At 50.5% G+C, this 25,641-nt stretch overlaps 1 protein-coding gene across 3 annotated transcripts; it reads right to left on the bottom strand.

The window, feature by feature from the left end:
* Positions 1–16,554: 16,554 nt before the first annotated feature.
* Positions 16,555–24,150, bottom strand: UBXN10 (UBX domain protein 10). Of its 3 annotated transcripts, none has more exons than XM_077775821.1 (2): positions 24,092–24,150; positions 16,555–19,489 (listed from the first exon to the last, which is right to left on the bottom strand). In XM_077775821.1, exon 2 carries the CDS (start codon positions 19,472–19,474, stop codon positions 18,638–18,640), a length of 837 nt encoding a protein of 278 aa, XP_077631947.1. In that variant the 5' UTR covers positions 19,475–19,489; positions 24,092–24,150; the 3' UTR covers positions 16,555–18,637. The 3 variants fall into 3 exon arrangements, with proteins under 3 accessions (XP_077631947.1, XP_077631948.1, XP_077631949.1); XM_077775822.1 differs by lacking the exon at positions 24,092–24,150 and adding an exon at positions 23,915–24,085; XM_077775823.1 differs by lacking the exon at positions 24,092–24,150 and adding an exon at positions 20,073–20,094.
* Positions 24,151–25,641: the final 1,491 nt, after the last annotated feature.

A 25,641-nucleotide genomic window follows, 5' to 3' on the forward strand; every position in this document is an offset into this window, starting at 1 on the left:
GCTGTGGGGTGCAGAGTCCAGGACCTACCAAGCCTGCCCAGCCTTAACCAGAGCTTTATCCCTTTAAAACCAAATTGCTTTTTGAAATATAAGCTCCAGTCCAGTTCCTGCTCTGCCCTGATTCGACCTGCAAAGTCCAATTGCACCATCTCTGCTTGGTCTTGGAAGAGCGGCTACCACCCTTGCCTTTGCTGGGCTGGCCAAGTGGAACTGCTGAGCAAATAACACGAATACCCGCAGGATTACTCCAGGTCCTGCCAGCCGCAGTTGGAGGCACAGTGCCATCTAGTGGACAAAAGGGAAAATGCCCCCTCTGTTGCCNNNCCCTGCACACCACCGCCCCCCCGCCCACCCCCCGCCCATTAGTGGAGCATCATTGAAATAGACCAAAGAAATCAGCTGTCCTCATTTGATACCAAAGAAGCTTGACAACCAGAGAAGGAAATAGATTTCCCAAATGTCACACAGCCAGCTAGAGACAGCGTTGACATTACAGAACCTCATCAGTTGACCTTGGTTCAGCACTGTTGGCACAATACATAGCACAGTAAAGAACCCAGAGGATGAAAGAGCTTCTAGTTTCTGTTGAATGTCATCTCAGACCTCTACTGATGTGGAGGCAAACACAGGCAAGGGAACTCCATTATTTATGGTCCTAGAGAATGCCTTGGTCAGAGTCTCTCGGTGATGGGTGCAAGGCGAAAGCAAATTCAGCTGTCCGTCNTTCTGCATAAGACAAAGCCACTTTCAAGACACAAGTCACCTGTGCCCTGAGGAAAGTAGAGAAGGAGGTGTGGGCCCTTCCCATGCTCTTTCCCTGTCTCCTCCTTTGAGAACCAAGGTAAAGATTGTGCCTCTGGTATCAAGCTACTTCCTTCTCCCACTTTTTAGAAATTCCCTGTGACTTTAAGCTCCTGGTCCCCAGTGCACAGGCTACCCGGATCCCAGCAAGAGGGATGGGGTGGGGGAGGTGCTTGGTATCCTTGTTTGCTACGCTCTGGGGACCACCTGACCTTGGTTAGAGCAGGTTGCCGGGAGGAACCGCACACCATGTGGGCTTCTCAGGCGGTCTGCAGCTAAAAGACATACACACCAAGGAGACTGTTACCCACAATTGTGGAAAAGGCACGCTGCATTATTCAGTGTCAGTTTGAGGGATGGAGGGAAAGGTGAATGCCGATGCCTAACTTCATTCCCTCAAAATAAAATCCTAAATGTTGACTTGAAACATATGGCCATGCTTTGGGATGATTCTCAGTATAGTTTCTCATGGATATCCTAAAACAGCAAAAGGATTTCCTGACTGCACTCTCTTCTTTCTGAGTCTGGGCCTTCCCTTGACTCCTGGACCGGCACTCCAGCCAGAAGGTCGAGCCCACCGTGCCCCAAACCAAAGCTTGCTGGCCGAGTTCTAAGCTGTGAACGTGAGTACGAAGGGTGTGCTGTTAACCTTGACACATACTCCTTTCATTTAATATCTTCAAAGCTGATTAGAGGAGGGGCACTTTTAATGCCACTTGCTTTTCTCACCCGGGGAATCTGGATCGGGGACGTTTGTGGATCGGAATGTCCTGAACTGACCAGGATCTGAAAAAAACCTTCAGTGCCCAGGGGCTGATTTACCCCAGGCCAAACATTTGGAGGTCTCTGGGTGATGGAACAGCATCCGGATGCTGAGCGCTGAAGGCCTGCTGCCTGGCAGCCCCCTACCCCCACCCAAAAAACCCACCCCCCAGTGAGATCCTGCTTCTACCTGCTCCTAGAACCTGTCCCCGGTCACTGTCCTGCCCTCTAAAGTTAATTCCCCTCCAAAGCGCTCAGCTAAACCTGGGCTTTGTTGCTGTGCCCAGGAGTCTGTAGAAGCATAGACGGCCTTGCTTTTTAACCCAACACGTCCCTGGACAAGAAGCTAGAAAGATCTTCACGATGCAGATTGTATTTTCCCACAGGGACAGTTATAATTGGGGTGCACTGCGCACCGGAGACTGGGCACCGAACAATCACAGCGACATCCGGCCGCATGTCATAAAAGCCAAACTACTATAATCATCTGTCAGAAGAAAGTCTCCGACTGGCCTTTTCCTCTTGACTCTGGCAGGGCCTCGGCTCATTACTCGGTGTTCTCGAACTGAGCTGTCCCTCCCCGGCTGCACATGCTGGAGCCCCTTTCTTTCCTCCCCTGGCCTTGATCTTGAGGCTGTGAGCCCCCTCGTTGTTCCTCATGGGCCAGCTCTTCTCTCTTCACTGAATCCCTTTAACTAAAAGGGCTTTGAACAATTCACAATTTCCTATGCCCTCCTTTCCCTCCAGTCCCCACAGCGATGATAGTGCACGCTGTGACAGGGCTGTGACAGCAGGCACTCCAGACGGTCATAACAGTGTCCCTCATCTGGCTGTTGAATCTGGACTGTAATCAGCATGTAAAGAAAGTTCTCATATAATGTGCTTATAGGTTAGGGCCCTAAAACAGCCTGATACACCCCAAATGCATGACACCCTAAGGCATACATAGCCGTAAGGTAAATAGGGCATCGATTTATTCCAAAGATAAGACGGATTTCTTTCTATATGCCAGGCATTTTCCAAGGCACTCAGGATATAGCTGTGAATAAAACAGATAAAAGCCCACATGGCGCTCTAGGGGGAGAAGGCATACGTGGTATTTGTCTAAGGAGTAGACAGACCGTCTACTCCAGACCGAGTCAGGAAGTCTGAGGAGCTCGTGCACGTGCGTCCACCAACCAGCCAGGTCTCTCCTCCCTCCTTGATCTAGTCTCTTCATCCGGAGAATGGGAACACTGGGCTTGGCCCCAGGTAAGGACACGCACCCTAGACCGTCGGAAGGCAGTTTGCTTTGCGACTCTCCTTATGCTCTAGAACTTTTGGCTTCCCTGCCAAAAGCGTAGAGCTCTCCTGCCTCTCTGCAAGTGAGGCATCCACACCAACACCGCTCTCTGCTCTCACAGGTCTTGCCTGCTTTGATTAGACTTAAGAAAGCAGAGAGCCTCTCCATCAAGTTAACCTGTCTGCCTTTCCCTCTTATTGCCCCTGACTTCTCTCTGCTCCATTGCCACGTGGTCACAAACATCTTTCAAGAAAAGTCAAATGAGCCCCGTCTTCAAAGATGGTTTTTGTGGGTGGGATGCCTTTGGGGGCATCCGTCCCCCTAAGCATCCTCAAGGAAGCCAGTGAACAGATCACAGGGAGGGATTCAGTACAGTTGGTGCAATAGAACCACTGGAAACCAATTAACAGGCTGCAAACCAGAGAAAGGATGGGGCCCGAGGAACAGGTACCCCATGGTTAACAATTACCGATGTGGGCAGGAACGGCCATGTAGGTCAGCTCTCAGCCAGGAAATAGTTTTACAAGTGCAAAATGTGAATCCCTTCTGCAAGCAGAATCTAGGTAAAGGTTTTCTTTCTATATTTGGGCTGATGACCACCTGGCTGCCTGGCAATTCCCCTTGGTTTCTGAGACAGCTGGTCTTGGCTTCTATTTCTTCTCCAAAAGAAAATGGCTCAGGGGCCTTCTAAACCTTGACCTTCTGGTTGATGATCATGAGAGGGGAGGTCAGATTTTGTTTTATAAACTAGGTCTGGACAGCGTGCCCCTATTGCATTCCCATATTCTATGAGCACTGGATGTTTTCTAGCACAGGTGTGGTGGATCCTTGTGTGCTTGCTTTGGAGAGCACACCTCTCAGCATCGATGGCGCTGTAAAGATTTAGCGGTTGTAGATGAGTATCTGGGGAACCCTAAAATTAACACCAACACCCAAGCTTTAAGCACTAGTCTGACGGGGATTTGGTGAAGAAGAAACAGGAGACCCTGGGGTTTGGATCCAGTTGGGTATAAAATCCAGTCCCACAAGCCCTTTGGGGCCCATATGCAGAGGCTCAGATGGGTACGGTCACGGCGACACTTAACCTCCTAACTTGGCCTGGGCATAGGCTTTTACCGTGTATAGAGTGCTTCTGCATTTCCTAGCTCTTCTGTTCCTCAGACCCATTCTGGAAGGTGGGCAGGGTAAGTGTTGGCATCATCTCTGCCTTGTAGAGGAGATGGAGGTTCACAAAGGCTCTGGGCATGCATTTGCTGAGCTGGTATGTGAGTCAGACCTGGTGGGGGGGGGGTTCTCCCAGGGCTGAGGCCAAGGGTCTTTCTGCCATACCGTAGCATGTTTGGGTGTCTTCTGAGCACCCTGGGTCAGGCAAGGTGGTAGTACTTATGATGGCATGTTTCTCCTATCTCTCATTAACTTCATTCTAGGCAATTCTTCAGGTATACCAGTAACTCATGGAGGCCGATCTTGATACACGGGGAGAGGTGTGTGGCCCACTGATACTGCTTTCTCTCAGAGGCCAGAGCCACTGAACTTTGAGGGGCCTTTCTCTCAGCAGTTCCTGACTCTGCTTCAAGCCCAGAGAGGAAACCGCATCTCTGAAATATCCATGGCTTGCTGAAGAAGCCACAGCTGCCAGAGGCCAACGGCTTCAGGGGCTGTCATCTCTGGTCCCCACTCTTGTGCAGTTTTGCCCTGAGGCTGTTTTCCTCACTGATACCCTTTGGCCTCTAGATCATGTGCAACTGTTGACCAAACCTCAAGATCCTCTCTCAGGCACCACACGGGGAAGCTTTCTGCCTTATGGCCCCCGTGATCATTGGACTTTCTGTTGGCTTTTTCATAGAAGAACAAAGAACTGTTCTTCTTCCCCAACTTAGCAACACAAATCTCTGCCCATGAAAATACCTGCTAATGGCGAGTCGTGAGGCATTTCTTAAAATGGTACATGAGTTGGGGCGCCTGCGTGGCTTAGTCGGTTAAGCGTCCGACTTTCGCTTAGGTCATGATCTCNTAGAATCCTTCTGCTCCTAGTTAACTTTGCCAGCTGAGTTGTCTTCCTAAGTCAATAGCAGTAGAATCCTATGTAGACTCATCTCCAACCAGTTGGACTAGCTGTAGCTCATATCTGACCCCCAAATTTTGTTCCATGCAGTAAGTGCTTGACATGAACCACTTCACTTCCAAGACATTCTTTAGGGCCTCCTTGGGGGGGGGGTAGATGTTAGGGGGCAAGGAATTCATTGTATGCCTGTAGAGTTTGATGTCTTTTTATTTATTTATTGTTATTTTTTAAAAAATGTTTATTTATTTTTGAGAGAGAAAGAGAGAGAGAGAGAGACTGAATGGAGGAGGGGCAGAGAGAGAGGGAGACAGAATCTGAAACAGGCTCCAAGCTCTGAGCTGTCAGCACAGAGCCCAATGTGGGGCTTGAATCCACAAACTGTGAGATCATAACCTGAGCCCAAGTCGGCTGCTTAACCAACTGAGCCACCCAAGCGCCCAAGTTTAATGTCTTTTTAAAACCATGAATTGAGGAGCATAACTTATAGGTACACTGTAAAAGCCACAGACCATCTCATTCAACATTAGAATCATGTCTCAGGTTGAGTAGAAATGAAAATCCCCAAACAGGCCACCCCATCAATTAATGCAGAACTTTTATCTTTCAGTGTGATAAATATTCAGCAGATATTTTGATAATAAAGAGCATTATCAGCAGTCTTCCAAAACAACAACAACAAAACACCATGATTTCTGGCAGGATGTGGAGGGGCGAGAAAGGTGGGGAGGAAGAAGAGATTTCTTGACATGATGTACTCTGTTATCAAAACGGAGCAGCTGGTTTGGGATTTCAGGGTTCAGATGATTCTGCACCATTTCTCCTCTCTCAGCAAGGACCCTTCTGTCATTCTGGCATTTACTTACCCTTCCAGAGCCCGCTGCTAGGACTGTCATGAGATTGAGAGAATCCACAGAAAGCTTGTGCTTCAGCCGGGCGCCTGGGGGGCTCAGTCGGCTAAGCAACTGACTTCAGCTCAGTTCATGATTTTATGGTTCGTGGGTTCAAGCCCCATGTCGGGCTCTGTGCTGACAGTTCAGAGCCTGGAGCCTGCTTCAGATTGTGTCTCCCTCTCTCTCTCTGCCCCTGCCCCCTCTCAAAAATAAATAAACATTTAAAAAAATAAAGAAAGCTTGTGCTTCCACGCTTGGCACACCACAACTGTGGAGGGTATCCGTTGCCTGTGTTATGTGTAATATCAGCAGTAGGGGAGATGTGTCCCTTTCTGTGAACGTGGGAACAGAGGCAGAGGTCCAGGGAGAATGGCTGCCCCCATGGCAATGGGTGGAGGCCACCGCTGCACTCAGGCTCATCTCCACAGGCCAGTCTGCCCCTAGGGATGGTGGTGGAGAAGCCTGGGCGGCAGGGGAGAGGGGAGAGGGGATGAAGGAAGGGGTGAGGGGATGGAGGAGGGGAGACAGGAGAGGGGGAGGGCTTGTCGCTGGCCAAGGTCCTGATCCACCGAAGCCTCACCTCTCCTCTGTGCAAACTGGCCACCTGGGCTGTGATAAGACCGTGATGCTGACCCACCAGCATGACTGTAAATACAAAAGCCCCAGCTGCCCTTTATAAAGAACCTTAGGAACTGCCTCGTGGCTTGGAGTGAGGCCATGCTTTATGCTGCCGCAGCCTTAGCTCAGCCCTTCCAACCCTATGTTCGCCGCCCTTCACGCAACCACCAAGAGGCCTTTCCAGAACCAGTTTTGGATCTGAGACTCAATACACTCCTGTCTTAAAGGACAAGCTCTTCTTAGCCCGGAGTGTGGTCCAGTCCACACTCCTTAGTGTGACCTGCAGGATCCTTTACAATCGCCTCACCTAACACCGTCCCACGAAGACACTCCAGTCACTGTGCGATCCATTCACAGCAGGGCAGGCTCTTTCCTGACTCCAAACTTCGGNCACCCTCCGTCCATGTCCCCAGTCTGGGGGCAGCTCGCCCCGGGCTCGGCGGCGGCCACGGAAGGTAAGTTCTCTGCCGTGGCACAGAGAGGGGTCAGGCCAGGGGCGGGAGGCCTTGGGCGAAATGCTGTTCTTCTCTTCCTTTTGCTTCTCAGGGAAACGCTGTGCCCACAGACCCTTCGCAGCGAGGGTTCCACGGATCTCAGCTCTGGCTGGTGTTTGAGTATGATTTGCAGACGCGGGGCCTTTGCCGCACATTTCCGGCCAGCCCACGGGTCCCTTTGAGTCACTCACTGGGTGTGGCCTGGCCAGTGACTAGCCTCCGCCAGGTGGCGCTGTGGAGTGACAGAAGGGCCGGCGAGGGGGCACCTGGCGAGGGGGACAGCGGACCGCTGGGGAGGGACTGAGAGCCCTGCTCCGGAGTACCCTCTGGCTCTAAGACGGCATTTGAGCTCAGGCGAGAGACTCTCCACCCGTGTTCCTTGCTGTTGACAAGGCGGGTCACCGTGTGCTACAGTCGATTCTAGGCGCATCACAGGTCAACCTGCTCAGTTCTCACAACCCTGGGAGCTCAGTACACTAACCACCCTAACTAAAATCCCTGGGAAACTGAGGCACAGACGGCGACCTGGCTGGCAGGTGGGAGGCTTCCGATGGAGCCCAGGTGATCTGGCCCCAGGGAACACATGCTTCAATACTCACCACCTCATTTTGCCCGAGCAGCTTAAACAACCGTACGTGGCTCACGTTATCCCTGGTTGTTTGAGGTGGTCAGCAGTATTGGCACACAGAAGATATTCCCTGGAAGCTTGGGACTCCACTTCCTCTCAGACAATGTACCTTCCGGTTGCCATTTTCAAGAAGCCAAACCCCAATGGGCCAGGGGTGTGCTCTTGACATTGGGACATCCATTCGTGTATTCAGTACATGTTTAGCAGCCAGGCAGTGGGGACCAGATCACAGACAGGCAAAGTCCCAGACCTTGTACTGGATTTGGGAAAACAGCTAACAAACAAATCCGTAAATAAGAAAAATTCAGGTAATCATAAAAAATAAAGAGTAAAGTCAGGTTAATAGGGTAGAGATTGAATAGTATTGGGTGAGGAGGGGAGAGAGGAGAGATGAAGAAGCTGGTGCTCAAGCAGATCGTTCTGTATGAATTTTGAACTAAATATTTCCTAATTCTGTGATCTCCCTCTGGCTGAGAAAATGTCATCTGCCTTGTACAGCAAGTGCTACACACACCCACCCGTACAGCCACCGCCCCTGTCGTAGCATCAGTTTGCCACAGGCCATGCATTAAATAAGAGAAGACTTGTATGTATCTTGGGGCACCTGGGTAGCTCAGTGGGTTAAGCATCCGACTTCAGCTCAAGTCATGATCTCACAGTTTGTGGTTTCAAGCCCCACATCAGGCTCTGTGCTGATGACAGCACGGAGCCTGGAGCCTGCTTCAGATTCTGTGTGTCTGTGTCTCTGCCCCTCCCTACCTCTCTCTCTCTTTTCTCTCTCTCTCTCTCAAAAAAAAATACAAACATTAAAACAAAGAGAGAGAGAGAGAGAGAAGACTTGCACCCTGAAGATTCTGGAGCTTGGTCAGGCCATCTGTGCGCCTGGCTCACTCACCTGGCCCCAGGTGCAAATGGCATAGAAACACAGTCCCATTCAGTCTGGGTAGCTGGCCACGTGAGAGGGCTCGATGGCAATGATTGAACTTGAACATCAGATTTGAGCGTTTTGCAGAAAGGAGTCTGTTCATGCTTACAGCTTGGCAGTCACACTTGCTTTTAGCAAAATCTCCAGTTACCAGTAATAAGGACCGAACCCTTGGTGTGCGGTGGAGTCAGAGAACTGAAGGGCACTGAGAGATTGCCCAGTGTCCATCTTCAGACAGGGAATGTGTAAACCACCTGGGTCCCAAGGCCCCATTTCTCTTCTTGGATATATTCAAGGACAACCCCCCCCATGGGGAGGACCCCCAATGTCATCAGGGCTACAGCTCTGCCTTGGTCAATTCTCTGAGCCCAGGTCACAATATTTTCATTCAGAAGCAGAGTCCCTGAAAGAGGCCTGAGCAAGGGCCGGCAGGGAATTTGATTACTTAAAGGGTAGCTGTCTCAGCCGCAGACTGGACTTCTGTTTTCGTGAAAATGTAAAATATTTGGAGAACAGGAACCTACCTGCTTCCACACCCTCCCTGCTAAGAGTATATTCTCTTGATTAAGGTAAGGAGACACGTGTTCTGCAATATGTGGCTGGGGACCAAGCAGACCAACTGAACCCATCTCTGTCTGCCAGCGCCACATGGAGCCTTTGTGAAACGGAGCCAAGTTCACCGGGGACGGCTTCCCTGGGGGACTCGTCACCGTGAACTGGTCGAAAGGCCTGGATGACCCAAATGACTCGAGTTAGTTTTATGCCTTTGATGCTAAGCAGTTGTTTTGTTTTGAAAGCAGGATCTCTAACAGTTTCATTTTGGGGGGGTCGGCACCTGCCACGTGTGGGGGCCTGATCGCTGGGCACCCAGAGCAGCCTGAGGATGAAGGAATCACAGGGCTGCTGTCGAAGGGCCTTGCAGGGTGGAAATAGAGGCCCGCTGTGCACAGCTCCTAGGCTATTGCTCCTTCTTTGGCTGCTTCTCTCCTCCTCGGCCTTCTGAGCCTCAGCTCCCACGTTACTTTCCGGAACCTTCCCCCATCCTCAATCAGTGATCCCATAACATCTAGCACATTCATTAATTCCACAAACACTTGTCGAGCGCCCACGGCGTGCCAGGCACTGTTTAGACAGTAGCACTAATCCCACGACATTCTAGTTCCCTGGGTATGATCTGCCTCTCCCCGCTGGACCGGGGCTCCTGGGGCCCAGTGAGCACATCCTCATTCTCGGACCCCCAGGCCCTGGCCCAAAGCAGCTGCTCAGTAAATGTCTGGGGGCCAAATGAAGAGGGAAAGAGCAACAGTAGAAGATGGGTAGTCATATTTATACATATTTTTACAGATGTCAGACATTCTCAGTAAACACTACTTCAGCTGATTGTTCACAACGACCCCTCGGGAAGCGAGTGTTTCCATTTGTGGGTGGGAAGACTGAGGCAAAGCACGGCCCAATCAGTAGAACATGGGACTCTGGGGCCCAGATCTTGTGCTCTTTACAGTGCTCTATGTAGGACTGTTTGTTCTGTGAAAACTGGAGGGGTGTGATGAGCTGGGGATGCTCAGGACAGAGAGAGATGGCTTCCCGCAGAAGTTGAGGCTGACCCCAGAACCAGGTGGGTCCTCACAAGCGGGCTGGTGAGGAGGAAGCCGCAGCGGAGATTTGAGAGCCAGCCTCAGGCTCAGAGGCCCTGTGAGACGGAGGAAGAGACTCATAGACCACAGGTGTTGGAAGGGACCTTGAACTGACCTAGCCCTGCCCAGCAGTTCTTGGCTGGGCTGACCCTTAGCAACCTCTAGGGGAGGTGAGGAAGGAGAGCAGGGGGGCATTCTAAACCCGTGGTTCTAAACCCGGGCTTCAACCCCAGAGATTTTAATTAGGAAGATCTAGAGCAGATCTTTTCAAAAAGCTTTAGAGGCTTTTGGACGCTGAGGTTCCCCCTTTTAAAATCTGTTATTCGGGGGCACCTGGGTGGCTCAGTCGGTTAAGCATCCAACTCTTGATCTCAGCTCAGGTCTTAATCTAAAGGTCGTGAGTTCAAGTCCCATGTCGGACTCCACGTTGGGTGCGGAGCCTATTTAAAAAAGAATTTAAATCTATTATTCAGTGTTTGCTTTTGGACACAGTCTTGGTGTTCGAAAGAGTTTGAGAGGCATTTCCGACCATGCAGAGTCACTGGTCTGTTGGTCTGCCTTTGCTCAGTGCCTTCTCCCCGTGGCACCTGTCCTGCCCCATCTGACACACTCCTCTGCCTGAATGAAGGGATGGTCTCCAGGGTCGACTGTGAAATATGTGTGTTGATTTCTTCGCTCGTGAGCAGGTGTCTGTGGCTCAATACCTTGACTTTCTAGAGGATGGGACTGGGGAGGCTAGACTGGTTGGTACCAGATGTGTTGGCTGGCCTGGCCCAGTGGGGAATGATCTGAACAGCAGAGTACAGCCTGGACAGCCAGAACCCAGCTCAAGAGCATTTCAGAAATTCCCAGGGGTGTCTCCTTAGTGGTTCCCCTTTCCAGCGTAGATGGCAGTGGGGGCAGATGCTCTCTGTAGAGCGGACTGATTCTCTGCACTCACAGACTGGCCTTTGCCTCCATCTGTCTCTCACGCCTCCCCTGCCTTCTTTTAAAACCCAAATAAAAAGGCATTAGGAGACAGTGGCTTGGTGGCCCGGGTCCTCAGACTGAATGCTCATGGCTTTGACCAGGCTCCTGTGAGGCTGAGCGTTCCAATATTCTCTTCCCAGCCTGCTTGTTGTAAATCAGTAGGGCTATTTTCCTGCAGTTGGTTTCAGACTATTGCTAAATGAGATAAAAGACTAGTATAATACTTATCACACATGGTATTTTTTAAAATTTATTTACATGACTCTTCCCACTAGATTGGAAATTCCTTGAGCGCAAAGACCTGTCTGATTCATCTTTATGCCCCAGGTCCAGTGCACGTATGTGGTTAGTTTGTTGGCTCAATGAAACTAAGACTTCATTCACAGAAATCCAACATGCATAGAGTTCAGTTCCTGACTACATGCATTTTAAAAAGTGATATTTATATCCAGTAGAATGCATATATCAATTAATATGAATATTGAGAATGAAGAAATTTATCTCTCAGCCTTCCATCAATCCTCCCTTGCCTTGGCTTTAATTGAAATGGAGTGGCCCAGATGACGACAGCAAATGAATTGTACCTTAGGCTTTTTACTTTAAGGTTGAAAGTATGTTGAAAGACATGTCAACATTTTAATATATAATAGCAATAAGAGACATGCAAAGCTAGAAAAAAAAACTTTGTTTTTATTTTCAACCAACAAAAGTAAGGAAAATTCTATCAAAAGCAGTGGCCTCGAAACTGTCCATGCTGCATTAAGACTTGAGATGCTGGCTATTTAATCTTTTGAAGGGCAAAGCAAAATCCACAAGTTTGTTTGCTTGTTTGTGTTTACGTAATTTGACCTCCCGATCTTATTTCTGGAAATTGTCCTAAAGAAATCATTCAAAGGATGCACAAAGCTACATAAATGAAGATTCAGGCATCAACTTCTATGGCAAAATCTAGAAACCAGACATGTTCCCAGAAAAGGGAAATAGTTTAAGAAATTACAGGACATCAACACATTGAAATATTACTCAGCCTTAAAATAACTATGAGGACTGGAGAAATTTGGAACAAAAAGATCTAAAACCACTGTGTTTATTAGGACTGCAAATGCTAAATGCACGTGTGCCTACTGACAAGACTGTAATGTGCAAAATGATCTAATCATTAAGAAAGAAATAACATATGCCAAGATAATTAATAACAATTATGTCTGACTGAAAGGATTATGGATGGTTTTTATTTTTCTCTTCAATCTTCTCTATAGTTTCTAAGTTTTCCATTTTTAAAAAAAGGCATGTGTTTTGTTTTGGGGACAGAGCACAATGGATTCTCTACGAGTGAGCCTCTCCTGCCTGGAAAAATGATCGATGATGATGGTGAAGCAAGTTGTGGGTTAGCATTTACTTTAATACTGTTTTTACAATAAAAGTGAGCACTGCTTTTTAAAATAGTAAATGGATGATATCCCTGGAGGCTGCCTGCTTCTCATGACAGTTGAAGCCACTGCTCTGGTCTCCTGTCACTTGGATCGTAGAAATGGTAGCTTCTCCTTGGGCTACCATCTTCTACCTTTGTCTGTTTTCAGCACAGCAGCCAGATCGCTGATTTGAACGCACATGTCAGGTATGACTCCTCTGCTCAGCGCCCTGCAGTGGTCTCCTATTATACCCAATGACAGTAGGTCCCGTGTGACCTATCTCCCCACTCCGGTGTCTGATGGCTCTATCCTCCCTCCCTCCAGCCACCCTGCCCGGGGTGTACTAAGGGGCTGGATGTACTTGCTCCCCCTGACCTCTGCATCCCCTCTGCCAGGATCAGGCTTCCCCCACCTATCTCACCACCCCCTCACCTCCTTCAAGCTCTCCGCCCAGATGCTAGTGTCAATGCAGTCTGCCTTGACCACCATGTGATGTCTCATCCTCCACACACACCACCCACCCCCATGCTCTCCAGATCCCCCTTAGCTTGCTGGTTTTCTGTTTTCCATCACATGTATTCCTTTCTATCACACTATATTATTTGTTATGCTTATTCTTTTTCTGTCTCCCCACATGAACATGTAGCCTCTGTAAGGGCAGGGATTTTTGATCTGGTCTGGTCATTGATAGACCTAACATGGACCTGGCATAGAGGTTCTTAATATATATTTGTTGAATGAAACTGTGACAGATGATTTGAATAAGATGAGGGCCTTCTGGGAACTCCATTAAGAAGGCAAAGAGCAAGCTAGGCGCCTGGGTGGCTCAATGGGTTAAGCGTCAGACTGGCTCAGGTCATGATCTCATGGGTTCATGAGTTCAAGCTCCATATTGGGTTCTCTGCTGTCAGTGCAGAGCCCACTTTGTATCCTCTGTACCCACACCATCCCTTACACCCTCTCATCTCTCTCTGCCCGTCCCCTGCTTATGCTCACACATGCATTCTCTCTCTCAAAATTTTTAAAAAAATTTTTAAAAAGAAGGTAGGGCACCTGAGTGGTGCAGTCAGTTAAGTGAATGACTCTTGGTTTCAGCTCAAGTCATGATCTCATGGTTTGTGGATTCAAGCCCCACATTAGGCTCCGTGCTATCAGTGCAGAGCCTGCCTGGGATTCTCTCTCTCTCCCTCTCTCTCTCTGGCCCTTCCCTACTTGTATTCTCTCTCTTTCTCTCTCTCAAAATAAGTAAATAAACTTAAAAAAAAAAAAAAAGGCAAAGAGCCAGGCTGGGTTGGGGAAAGTAATAGCCCTCTACAGAGTCTAGATCCGGAGGCTTTGAGACATGGTACACAAAAGTCTGGGCTGGGTTGACACTGCAGCATCCCAGGGCCAGGTGCAGGGCTGGACTGGGGACAGCATGTGATTTCCAGGCTGTACCTCCCAGTTGGGACAATGAGAGTTACCACCACTCTTCCCCAGTTTGCCTGCAGGTGGCCAGCCACTCTGGTTAACAGCAGGTTGGGGCTCGAGCCGACCCAGGGTGTTCATCAGTGGTTCTCACCAACCAGAGCAGAGCCTTGACCCCTACCTCTCTATCAGGGGGCAGATGTCAGAAGGTGCAGTTCTCAGCCGGTCACAGAGAGGACCAAGGTCCTACCGCACAGATCTTCTTGTTGTAAAGAACAGGTGGCCATGAAAATCGTGAAATTTGGAAGCTTTGTTAATTAGTTCAAAGGACAGTGGCTTTATTTGCCCCCGAAGAAAAAATGCATCCCAAATCAGCTGCTGGATCTGAATGAACGGAATGGAGGCAGCAGGAAAGGAAAGGGGGTGTAAACAATATGTTACTTAGGAGCAAGGATTTCCTAAGTAACCTTGGTCAATAATCATATCCTGAGAGTCAGATGGTTATTAATTGATTTTGTTGAACCTACACATTAAATGAAATAACAACATTTTTAGTTGCATCTCTTCTCAGTTAAAGCAATTAATGGCTTTGGGACTCTCCATCCATTTTATCCCAAAGCACACATGCTCTTCCTTCCTACGAACAGTGCCGCTGGTCAGTGTTTTTCCCTGCCCGCCATGTTGTTTGTGGCTGACATGTTTGTTTGCTTGGCTTCCGCAGGAACGATCCACAGTGGTGACATGGTCAAGGGACATCTACTTGGGTAAACCCCAACCTGTCAAACTCTCTTGCCCTTTTGACCCCCTTAACTGATATGTGTCCAGAATCTGACACCTCTCATGATATCTATGGCTACTGTTCTGGCCCAGGTCAATGTCATCTCTCCCCTGGTTACTGTCTATGGCCATAGATGGTGTTCGCTCTTCCACTCCGGCCCCTGAAGTCTACTCCTAACACAGAGTCACGGTGCTCCCCGGAGCACAAAAGACTTTTGAGGCAAGTCTTCCTTAACTGGACCCACAGGCATGTCTCATCAGTTGTTCAACCTCCTGGGATAGGATTCAAGCGTGTCCAAAAATACCTCCAGAGATTTGATCTTCCGCATAAATTGTTCAGGAGCATTGCTGCTTCCTCTACAGGTTTGAAGGTAGAGGAACACGGACGGACGTCAGAAAGGGCTGCCAGAAACGGCCCTAATTGGGGAAGGAAAATGTCACATTACCAGTGTAGATGCAAAACAAAACACCCAATTTTATTTTTATAATGTGAGTCGCCGTCTTGCGTGTTAGTGAGTCACCCAAAGTCGGCTCCACGTGGGTTCTGCCAACTCCTCCACGGTGGCCTCTGATCTTTGCTGGGTCTGGGTTGGTTTTGGCTCCGAGCGAGGGTGAACGGGCTTCAGACTTTTCACTTCATGGCGGGGTGTTGCTCAGTGGATTACAGAAACCTGTGTTGCTGCCTGCTTCTCAGACGGACTCCGAACTCAGGCTAAAGTAGAATCATCTAGTTTTCTTTGCATTTCTGTTTAAAAGTAGGAACATAGACCGTCTTACCATCTAAAAGGCTCATGTAAAACACACCTCAAACTACGGGAAACTGTGCACCTTTTTATCTCAACCTCTTAGGAAGACCTTAGAAAACTGGAAACAGAGACTTTTTTTTGCCTCTTGGGGCAGCATGGCTTCATTGGACTCTAGAAACCCACTGGAGATTGTGGTTAGGAGCGAATGAAAGTGAAGCTTAGTTCCTGGAGTGCCCACTTCTGTGATGCATGACAGGGATAGTGATCTATCCTTAGACTTCACGGTTTTTAATTGGAATGGAAACCTCAAGACTGGTTGCAGTCTGTTTGTGGAGTGTTTTGTGCGGGATCTCTGGGGTGACTGCCGGCCCCTAGTCATATTCACGTGCATCTCTTCATCAGGACTGCCCTGGCTTGCCGGCTGTTGGCTGGATCCCCAGGTACTTTCAGGGCGAGGACTGTTGTGTTAAAACCACCTGCCATCTGTTGGTGAAAATTTTTTGGATTCTAAACGATGAGTCACTTATTTCCCCTGCTGTTCCTTCTGCTGCCGGGACTGATTTACCTATCGGGCTACATCAGGAGAAATGCTGGGAAAACTAGCGAAGCTTTGTCCTATGCAAAGTTCATGTCCCTAATGACCGGGCTTCTTGGGGCCATGGCTAGAAAGGTGGGGAGGACTTCCCTTTGCACTTCCACGAGGTGGCGAGGAGACAGCAACAACCTGTCTGATCCTTACTCCAGGGTCCTTCACGGGCAAAGCTAATAGCCGGCAACTTCAGCCAGGTTGGGCTGGAGTTAAGAGTCAGAGGTGGTTCCCTATTGCCTTGCCAATGCTCTCTAGGTAGGGCACCGATGCCTGCCGCCCATGTGTTGGCACAGGGCAGGTCCTCGGTGACCGCTTGTTAAACCAATGAGTGAGGTCTATGACCACAAGGTCAATGCCACAGGGAGTAAGCTTAATGCTATCTTATAAACTGAAAGGAAGGGTTACAGGAAGGGTGGGCACCTGGGGTACCTGGGGGCGAGGACTTGGATTTAACAGCAGAACCCAATGCTTCCCAAGAGGCTCAGGTTAACGATCCCTTCTGTCTGCTAGAGCACGGTAGCCAAAGTCCTGCGCTAAAATAGAAGTTACGCTGACTCGTTTTCACAGAAATCGATTTTTATTGTATCATCCTTTGGTCCAAAAAAAAAAAAGTTGATTCAGGTGTCTCAAATCTAGCTTTATTCACATGTCCTAAAATACCCTAAAATATTTGTTTCATGCCTTCCACTTTATTTTCGCCACCCCCAAATTCTAAGCTAAATAGCAGTAGCATACCCCTAAGTACAGAAGATTCTAACTCCCTCGAGCATGCTCCCTTTCACTGAAGTCTTCCAAAGATTTCCTGCTTGGAGAAATTACCGAGTCCCAGGTGGGTGGGATTTTATTCTTACACATAGAGTAGGTGTGATTTTGTGGGAGGCTCTTCCCCCAGCCTCCTAGATCAGAGGCAGATATGTACCTGAGTCCTGGGTGGGAGGTGAAAGTCCCGTCCTTTCCTGTACTGTGAGTACCAGCCTTGGGCCACCGGTCCCTCCTGCCACGGTTGGCGATCGGGAGAGGTGGCCAGTTGCGTGGGCCTGCCCAAGGCCTGGCAAGCCCCAGCTGACCTTTGCAGCCGAGATGGGGTTGGGAAATTCTACCCCGTGTTCAGAAACAACCCACTCTCCAGTGATCTGGGTGGTGCGGGATACAGTTAGGAAAAGGTGAGCCTTCTTGAGAGGAAATGATGTTGGTGTTAATCTCCACAGCTGCGTATCGATCTGCTGGAAGTAACTGAATCCAGCCACGTTCCTTATCTAGGCACAAGATGCACTTGTTGCTGAGGCCGAAACACTGATATGCTTCTAGAACTCCTGGCTTCTCTGCGAACCCGGGAGCAGGGGGAGCACATCAGTACTCGGGGCTTCGTGATGGCCGAGCTCTCGAGGGACACGTTTCCCTGCTCTGAAGGGTGATTTGGCCGTAAAGAGGATCCAGACGAGAGGTGGCAGTCTTGCGGAACGCTCAATATGAGAGAACTTTGGCAAATTGTCCACGTCACCACCTCAGAGTTAGGAAACCAACACCCTATGCTCTACAACACAGCTATAGGCTCTCACGCTCAGATGCACTTCATGCCAACCGGTCAGACCTGGGGCACGTGGTCTCTCAGGACAGGTGCAATAAAGTGACACCTGACCGAGGCACCCTTCTCCTCTGGATGTTCCTAAATCACAGAACAGGGTCGCCACTGTCCTCGCTCTAGGGAGTCTCTGTGTTTGAAGTGCATAAGACACTGAAACGGGAGATAAAAATATGTATCCACACCCAGATAAGCCAAGGGAGCCGTCAGTGGAAACATGCATGGACTCGTGGGCTTATATGACTTACAAAACAAAGGATTCCACAGGTGACAAAGGAAAAGGCCATCATATGACACTGGTCTTTCTGTTTGGAAAGAGTTTTGCATCCACAGAGTAGTCACCAATATTTGCAAACCTACTTAGTCTCTATTTACAAGTAGCTGCTTGGCTAATTCATGGTTGTGGAGGCAATTGACTTTCTAGCTCCGAGACTATCTCAGAAATGCTGATGTCTTGGGGGATTTGTATTAGCAAATCTTTCCTCGGAAGCCACGTCACACACACGGTAACCCCCCAAGAAACTCTGGCCACCTGAGCCCAGCAAAGGAGCTGCTTCTAAGATAGCATCGACTGCCAGTTTCTTAAAGATGTTTGCAAGAAATACAAATGCCAGTTCGACATTTCCTGAGCCCTGGTTATTTACCAGATGAGAAGCCTCTCTGGGAAGTGTTTAATCCTGCATCAAATACAGAAAGGCAAACCATTGGCTTCAAGAGAGTGAGAGTTCGTTGTAAAGACAGGCAGGTGCTCCTCAAAGGACCCAGGGCTCTGGGGAGGAGGAGGCCTGGTCACAGCAGTTTCGGGAACAGCCCTGGTAACCTGCCAGGTCACTCCAGGGGTGGAAAGAATTGAACATCTGGAGGAGAAGCTTCTCAGCGCCCTGGGCGCATCTACGGATTTCGCTGCATCAAAAGGAGGTGCCGTGGAGAGGCAGCCGAAGGGTCACAGCTGCACCAGGTTCCCATGGCACTTGGAACCGAGCTGCCTGGGAGGCCACAGCAGCCACGCATGCCCACTACTCAGAGACCCAGGACCCCCGCTGGGTGGCTGTGGGCTCAGGGCCACGCCTCCCCCTCTTCCTGCCAGATGCCCAGCACCGACTTGTGGGGGATTCTGCACTCCTGCAGAGACTTGGTGAGGTCAGAGAACCGTCTCCTGGGCACATCCATCGTTTCGATGCTGCAGTGGTGGTAGGTGGCCCGGTTCTTGAGTTCAGCCACGGCCACAACGGTTTGTAAGTCATCGGTTGGCCGGAAGTGGCGAACGAACCTTCGGCCCGACGGCGACCTGACCGCCAGCAGCAGCCTCGGCTCTCCCTCTGGTGGCTCCTCCAGGTCCCCAGCCCTGGAGGGGGCCTGTCTCCTGGGTCGGCCGATGGCTTTCCTCTCCGGGGAACAAGCTCGGGCCCTGGGATCTTCTTCGCTTGTCGTCGTAGTGCCCGTCTCCTCTCGGTAAGGAGCCTGGCTGTGGCTCAGCTGCAGGGAGCTGGCCTTTTGAGCCACCGTTTCCACGGCGCCCTCCTCCAAGGTCTTCCTGTTGATGGAAGGAAGGACTGGGTATTTATTGAGGGAAGAGGAAGCCCCCAGGGGCACCTGTTGCAGCAGCTCAGGGATCTCCTCGGGAGCTCCCAGATTTGGAGATTTGGGGGTACAGGCTCCTGGCTTCTGGCTGCTCGGCGACTCGCAGGGAATGGCTGGTGGCAGAGAAGCGGGCGCGTGGTGGGCCACGTTCTGCGGTTTGTGAGGACTCGGCCGCGTTCGTCCCTTGGCGGATTTAGGCCTTGTGAGGTGCATGTTTACAGAGTCTGGCTGCCAGATGAAGCTGTCGGCTGCTGTGCGGCCAACAGTGTTGCGCTCAGGGGGGGCTATGTTCACCGGGGCTTCTGTGGCCATCGCTTCTCAAGACCCCTAAGGAAGCAGGAAAGGAGAGAAGCCGTGGATTAAACTCCCTGGGACTCCCCGATCCAAGCCATTCACACCCGCCTCCCCCCTTCCAGAATTAGCGCCAACTGGCTGGGAGTTTGGGCTTCCCTCTGGATTTCTGGCACAGGAAGAGGGGCACTGGCTGCAATTCACTCACTCACTCATTCATTCATTCATTTCAATCACTTGGGAAAAAAACTATCAGTGAACCAAGAGTGAGGGAAGACAGGTGTTAAGCCCACAAGTAAATAGATATTTTCAATGAGTAATGGTTGCCATGAGGAAAATAAACAGAGTACACACCAGATGGTAACTAAGGTGGGAGACAAAGTCGTATTCTTACGGGTCAGGGGTGGGGAGGACCTTAAGCGGAGAGACCAGAGTGATGAGAAGCAGGCAGCACATCACGATCTAGAGCAGGGGCTGGCTACCTTGTTCCAGAAATGTTTTCAGCTTTGGGAACCACGTGGTCTGTGTTCCAGCGACCCAACCCTGCCATGTTGGCCACTGACCCGTTACCCCTTGCTCCCTCAGTCCTGACTTTTTCCCCTTCTACCCTCAGTGAGACCTTATTTCGTTCTTTTTCCTCTTGTCTTTTCATCTGACCTTGCCGGGTGGCTCTGCACAAATCACTTCATGTAAAAAAAAAAAAAAAAATCAGTCCACTGCCCTCACTTTGTTACCAGGAGGGGAGGAAGAGGGGAGGGAAAGGGAGGAACACCCTCCCCACCTCTCCCTGCCTCCCCACTTTACGGATCCAGCCACTGGCCAGAACTCACAGGGAGGGACGCGGGCTCTAGACCAGGGGTCAGCAAACCTTTTCTGTAAATGGCCAGATAGCCAGTATTGTCAGTTCTGCCCACCAGAGGGTCTGTCACAACTATGCAACTCTGCCCTTGGAGTGTGACAGCCGCCCCGCAGGGAGTATGTAAATGAATGGGTGGGGCTGTGTTCCAGTAAAACCTCATTTATGGACCCTGAAATTAGAATTTCATATAATTTTCATGGGACACCGAATATTCTTCTCTGTTGAGTTTTTTCAATCTCTTAGAAGTATAAAACCTATTCTGGGCTCACGCGCCACATAAAAACAGGCGGCGGGCCAGATGTGGCCCGCGGGCCCTCATTTTCCAAGCCCTGTCCTAGACCAGCGCCACAGGGGGCTCTGGGCACGGGCTAGCTCTACAGAGGCCTGAGCCAGAGAGGCAGAGCAATTGCCCCAGGGGCACAAAGCAGACCCTGAACTAGAACCCAGGTCTTGTGACACCTGGTCCTGTTCTGGAGGACTCGGGCTTCGCCTTCTGTCTTCCTGGCTACCTTGTCAACACTTTGCGGGCCGCCGTATCTGGGTTTCCTGCTAGGGGGGCTCGCGACTGCCCAGCAAAATCACACAGAAGCTGGGTTCTTAGGAAGCATGGACATTTCTGCGTGCAGGCCCGAACTGCCAGGTCAGGTGTTCCCCTTCCTCGCCATCTTGGGGGCCCCTTCATTAACACAGTAACTACCACCTGGTTATGTCCTTCCCAGGACACTCGGGTGTCTGGGGCCCCCTCCTCCCCGAGAATCCTGACCACCACCACACTGCTGCCCTGTGCCCACAGGCTGACCGGGTCTCTCTCCACCGTCTAAAGACCGTCTGGTAACTTCCCAGTGCCTCACGGTCTCCTAGAAGCAACATGTTTGGATGTAAAGGCCACAGAACCTGGTGGGGTAAGACCCGGGTTCTATTTCAGGCTCTGCAGAGACTTAGCCACGTAGCCATGGGACGGACATTCTACCTTTTCGATACATCTCTTCCCTCATCTATAGAATTTGCCATATGAGCTTGAAGACATTATATAAACACCTCTAACATCAGTCCCTTTGTCTACAATAGGAAGACAGTAATATGAAACGATTTAATTACAGCTGTAGGCACCAGACTTGGTGTATGTACAGTAAAGGCTTAAGGAGTGGTAAGGTTTTGCTTTTGTTTTTGGTTTTCTGTTTGTTTAGTGCTTTCTCTTATTTTAGGTCCAGATGCCTCATACCTGTTGCTTCAGAGCTTTTTCCCCAGGGGGCCCTTGGTGGTTCCACTCCTAATCACCTCTAACCCGCTGGGCAGATCATGAGACTCACACCTGCCCTGTCCACTGCCCAGAAACGCTGGAATGTTGATTTCTGTGAACTGCTGCCTACGAACTTGGCTCAGAAACACAAAATAATGCTTTTCTAATACATGCCTTCTAATTCCACACTTTAATTGCATCCTTAGCTCAAACTCTGAGCTACCTTCGTCACACGATCCCAGACAATGCAATTCCCGTCCCCATAGTTTTCCATTCTAACATCACCATCCTGTGCATATTACCGATATTGCCGCGTTTTAGAAAGTATCCTCTTCCTCTCCGGGAAAACCAAAACCAGCCAAAACACAGTCTTCCTATATATTCCTGCTCAGTTCAAAATCTGCCCTTTCTCTCTTAATTTAAAGGCCTCTGCGTTTGCTCCACTCTATCCACAGACTGGGTCTGTCCACACTTCACACTCGGTTTTCACACCCAATCTGGCTGCCGGGAGTTCAGGAACCTTCTCCCCAACACCAAAAAAAAAAAAAAAAAAAAAGAAGCCTGCCCATCTCCTTGTTAATATAATCTATTTTCTGATCAACTGCAAAGTGTGTGCGTTTTCTCTCCCTTGTTCGCTTGGTTCTGAAGTCTTTCACTGGTAATTAAGCAGCTCTGCACTTGAACTCAGGATGACAGAGAGGGTCGTAACTGTCCAACTGTTCTGCCTAAGATAAGCTCTATCGGGAAACCGACTCCCCCACTCAGCCCCCCCTCTCCCCTCAAGGAATGGCTATTAATTTGCCACAGCTTCTGCAGAATTATCACAGACTTGGCTTCTCACTCCCACACATGGCTCAGGAAGGTTTAACTGTCAGTAAGTTTGGTAACTTAGAAACCTCTTCCTTAACAACTTTGATGAGGAGAAGTCATGTGTTCTCCCAGGCTCCTTGCTGGATTATTTTTAACAGTAAAACTTGAGTATGTGCACGTACTTTCTATACCTTTTGGTAACTATATAATTATCTGTGTTTGGGGGGGGGCGTCATATTCAAGACACACTGGTCATAAGATAACATGACTGCAAGCTATCTCAGAGGAAAAAAAACCTCAATTATGACTAATTCCTATAAGCCCACTCATGGTTATTTAGAGACTAACACCTCCTTCAGGTAAAACCGTTCCCTCAAACCTGCTTTCATAACCCACTGCCTCCTCCCGAGCGCAGAGACCATCTGTTACACGGAGGGAACACCAGCTCTCCCCAGCAGCTCTCCCGTGGAGAGGGAAAGTGGGGGAAACAGGTGTTTGGGGAGCTGGTCCAGCCTTGCCTTTGTTCCCACACTTTGCACCACAGTCCGGGGCTCCGCCCACCCCCCTCCGTCCAGGAAGGTTGGCACAGCCCCCGTCGTTATCCCTGCTCAGCTCCTTTGCCCACCTCTGGTCCTGGCAGACTCTCAACCACAAAGTGATTTGACAAGATGGAGGCGTAGGCATCCGTCAAGCTGCCCGCTGAACGGGCAAGTGGCCTGTTTACTTAAACAGAATAGCTGCACCCCCCCCGAGGCCAGCTAGGAGTCAGGAAACAAACACTGGGAACTATTTCCAGGGAATTGTCAAAGGGGCCGGTGCCCATTGCTTAAGATTCGTTGCCAAATCAACGGGACACAAAGCACGTTGGATGGGAAAGGCTGAGGCCATAGTCCTGCTTTCCAAAGGAGCCCACCTCTCATCACAGGGTCGGACCACCCCATTTCACTCACAACCTAGATCGAAACCCACAGTAAGTGCAATAAAATATAACCACCCACATACCATCTGCTGATATCCACCAAGGATGCATACATTTGAATTGGCCTTTTAAAAATGTTTATCAGTTAATAGTGCCTCCTGCCAATCCCCAGGCCTCCTGGCAAGGCTTTCAGGATGAAAACGCTCAGAAGAACCAACCGGAGATGGCGGTTGGCCTGAGCAGGGCAAAACTCTGGTACTATTTCCAGTTCTACCCCCGACGAAATGATTACAATGCACTGTCCCACGCACAGTGGCATGTTTAAAAGGGGGAGTGGAGAGATTGGACCACAAGCCACCAAGTGATCAAAGGTTTGGAAAAGGCCACCGGGAAGGTTGCAACAGCAGTGGGGGGAGGGGGGAGGAGGAGAGCTCAATTATTTCCAAGTACTGGCAGCTCTAGAAGGAAACAAGAAGAGCAGAAGCAGACTTTTGGGGGAGGGGCAAGGAAGAAAGAACGTCTAGAAAGTGAGCGGTGCCTTGGGTGAAAGAGCAGGGATCTGGGGGGGGGCTCCGATCTGGTTCCGGTCTCTCCGTGTGTCCCTGTGGGTCTGTGTCCCCTGTCCGTACGTACTGTCCAGCCAGGAGGGCATGGCCCGCGGTTTCCCGGGAGTTGTCCCATTCCAGCAACGGTGAGCTGGGCCGGGGGCTGGCTTTGCCCCGGGAGTGGCCGCTTCTCCCTGGGGGCCCGTCCTGTTCCCCTGAGGGCGCCGCTGGGTCTGGGTCGGGGCGGGCCTTCGGGGGCGCTCACCTCGCAGCTGCTCCATCCGCCGCCGCCGCCGAGGTCGCCCTGGCCGAGTCCCGCTGGTAAACAGCCGGTGTCTCCCTGGCAACCGCGCCTAGGGGGCCACGTGCTTCCGGTGCGGGCGGCTGGGTCTCGCGGTTGGGGGGCTTCCTGGCTCCTCTCCTGGGGGGAGGGGAGCCTGGGCCTGTGGGGGCCGGGCTGGGGAGCATTTCTGCCGGGTGACTTCGGGGCAGGACCTGACCCTCTCCGTGACCCTGGATGGGGAGAAATTGCTGCACTGAGTCCTGGGAACCCTAGAACCCCCATGGCTGCTTTTAAAGCACCTGTTGAGTTGGGGCACTTGTCTGCCGTGTCTGTCCTCAGTGCAGACCCTTCAACACCAGTTCCCTGACCCCCATTCCACATCAGCCCCCTCACTCCCTGCCGCCTCTGGACCCTTATTATAACCACATCTGCCCCTGCTATGATGACACATCGCCCCCCTCCCCCGCCCCGGCCCCGTACCTCCAGCAACTCCAGTCTAGTGTACCACGTTGTCTGGAAACACCAGCCCTCTGTGCTTTCACCCTGCAGACCAGACTGCTACTTCCCTACGGTGTCCAGCCCATCCACGGTCCTTTACCTGGGCCATTACCCCCCTCTCCTTGCCCCACTGGCCTCTTCATCCCTCCCACCTGCTGAAACTCCATCAATCTACCTCCACCAGGGGGCTGAGGAAACCTTGATCTGCCACAGACATTGCCCTAATGGAAACGTGTGGTCTCCAACCTCAACCGGACCCTCAGCCCCCACTTCCAGCTTCCCCCAGTTCAGTTGTGTCTCCTTTGTCCTCCCTGGTTATTTCAAACCTTGTCCTCTCCCCTGAAACCACTCCCCCCACCCCCCCACTCAGAAGATTCCTTCCTTCTCTCCTCAGAGACAAAGTAGAAGCCATCCTATGGAAGGAAGCCTTCTTGCTGTTCTGACAGCAGACTACACACTTGCCTGCTTTCCTCCCTCCTTCTCCAGTGGGAGGGACCCGTCTCTGACTCTGTCCAAGACCTCCAGCTCTTGCAGACTACCCTGAAGCCATTCCCTGCCACAGGGCCACGTGCACACACACCCCCTCCCCATACTCCAGGCCTTTGCTCCTGCTGTCCTCTGGGTCTGGAAGATTCTTCCCTACTTTCCCCAAACGTCGCCTCCTCCCTTCCTTTCCCTAATGCCCACTTACCCTTCAGGCCCTAACTTGTTGGATGAAGGCTTTCTTCCAAAGTGGAATTAAGAGAGCTTCAGAAAGGGCCCTTACTGGACTGTTGTCTGTCTGCCAGGCACAGCTCTAGACTCTTGGAACATACAAATGAATAACTTAGTGACTCTATTATTGGAAGATAATGTTAGTTGATATCCAAGAACCAGATGATTGGAGGAAAGAATTAGGATTTATTACGTGGCATTGTGGCCAAAGATGTACTATCTTGTCCATCCCAGAAACATGGACACAGGATTGCAATAGGGCACAACTCTGACTTTCCTACAAGATATTCACAATTTGGTGTGTGGGGGGAGACGTGTCA

The sequence above is a fragment of the Crocuta crocuta genome, unplaced genomic scaffold (assembly GCF_008692635.1).
Source record: "Crocuta crocuta isolate KB4526 unplaced genomic scaffold, BGI_CrCroc_1.0 scaffold127, whole genome shotgun sequence".
Lineage (NCBI taxonomy): Eukaryota > Metazoa > Chordata > Mammalia > Carnivora > Hyaenidae > Crocuta > Crocuta crocuta.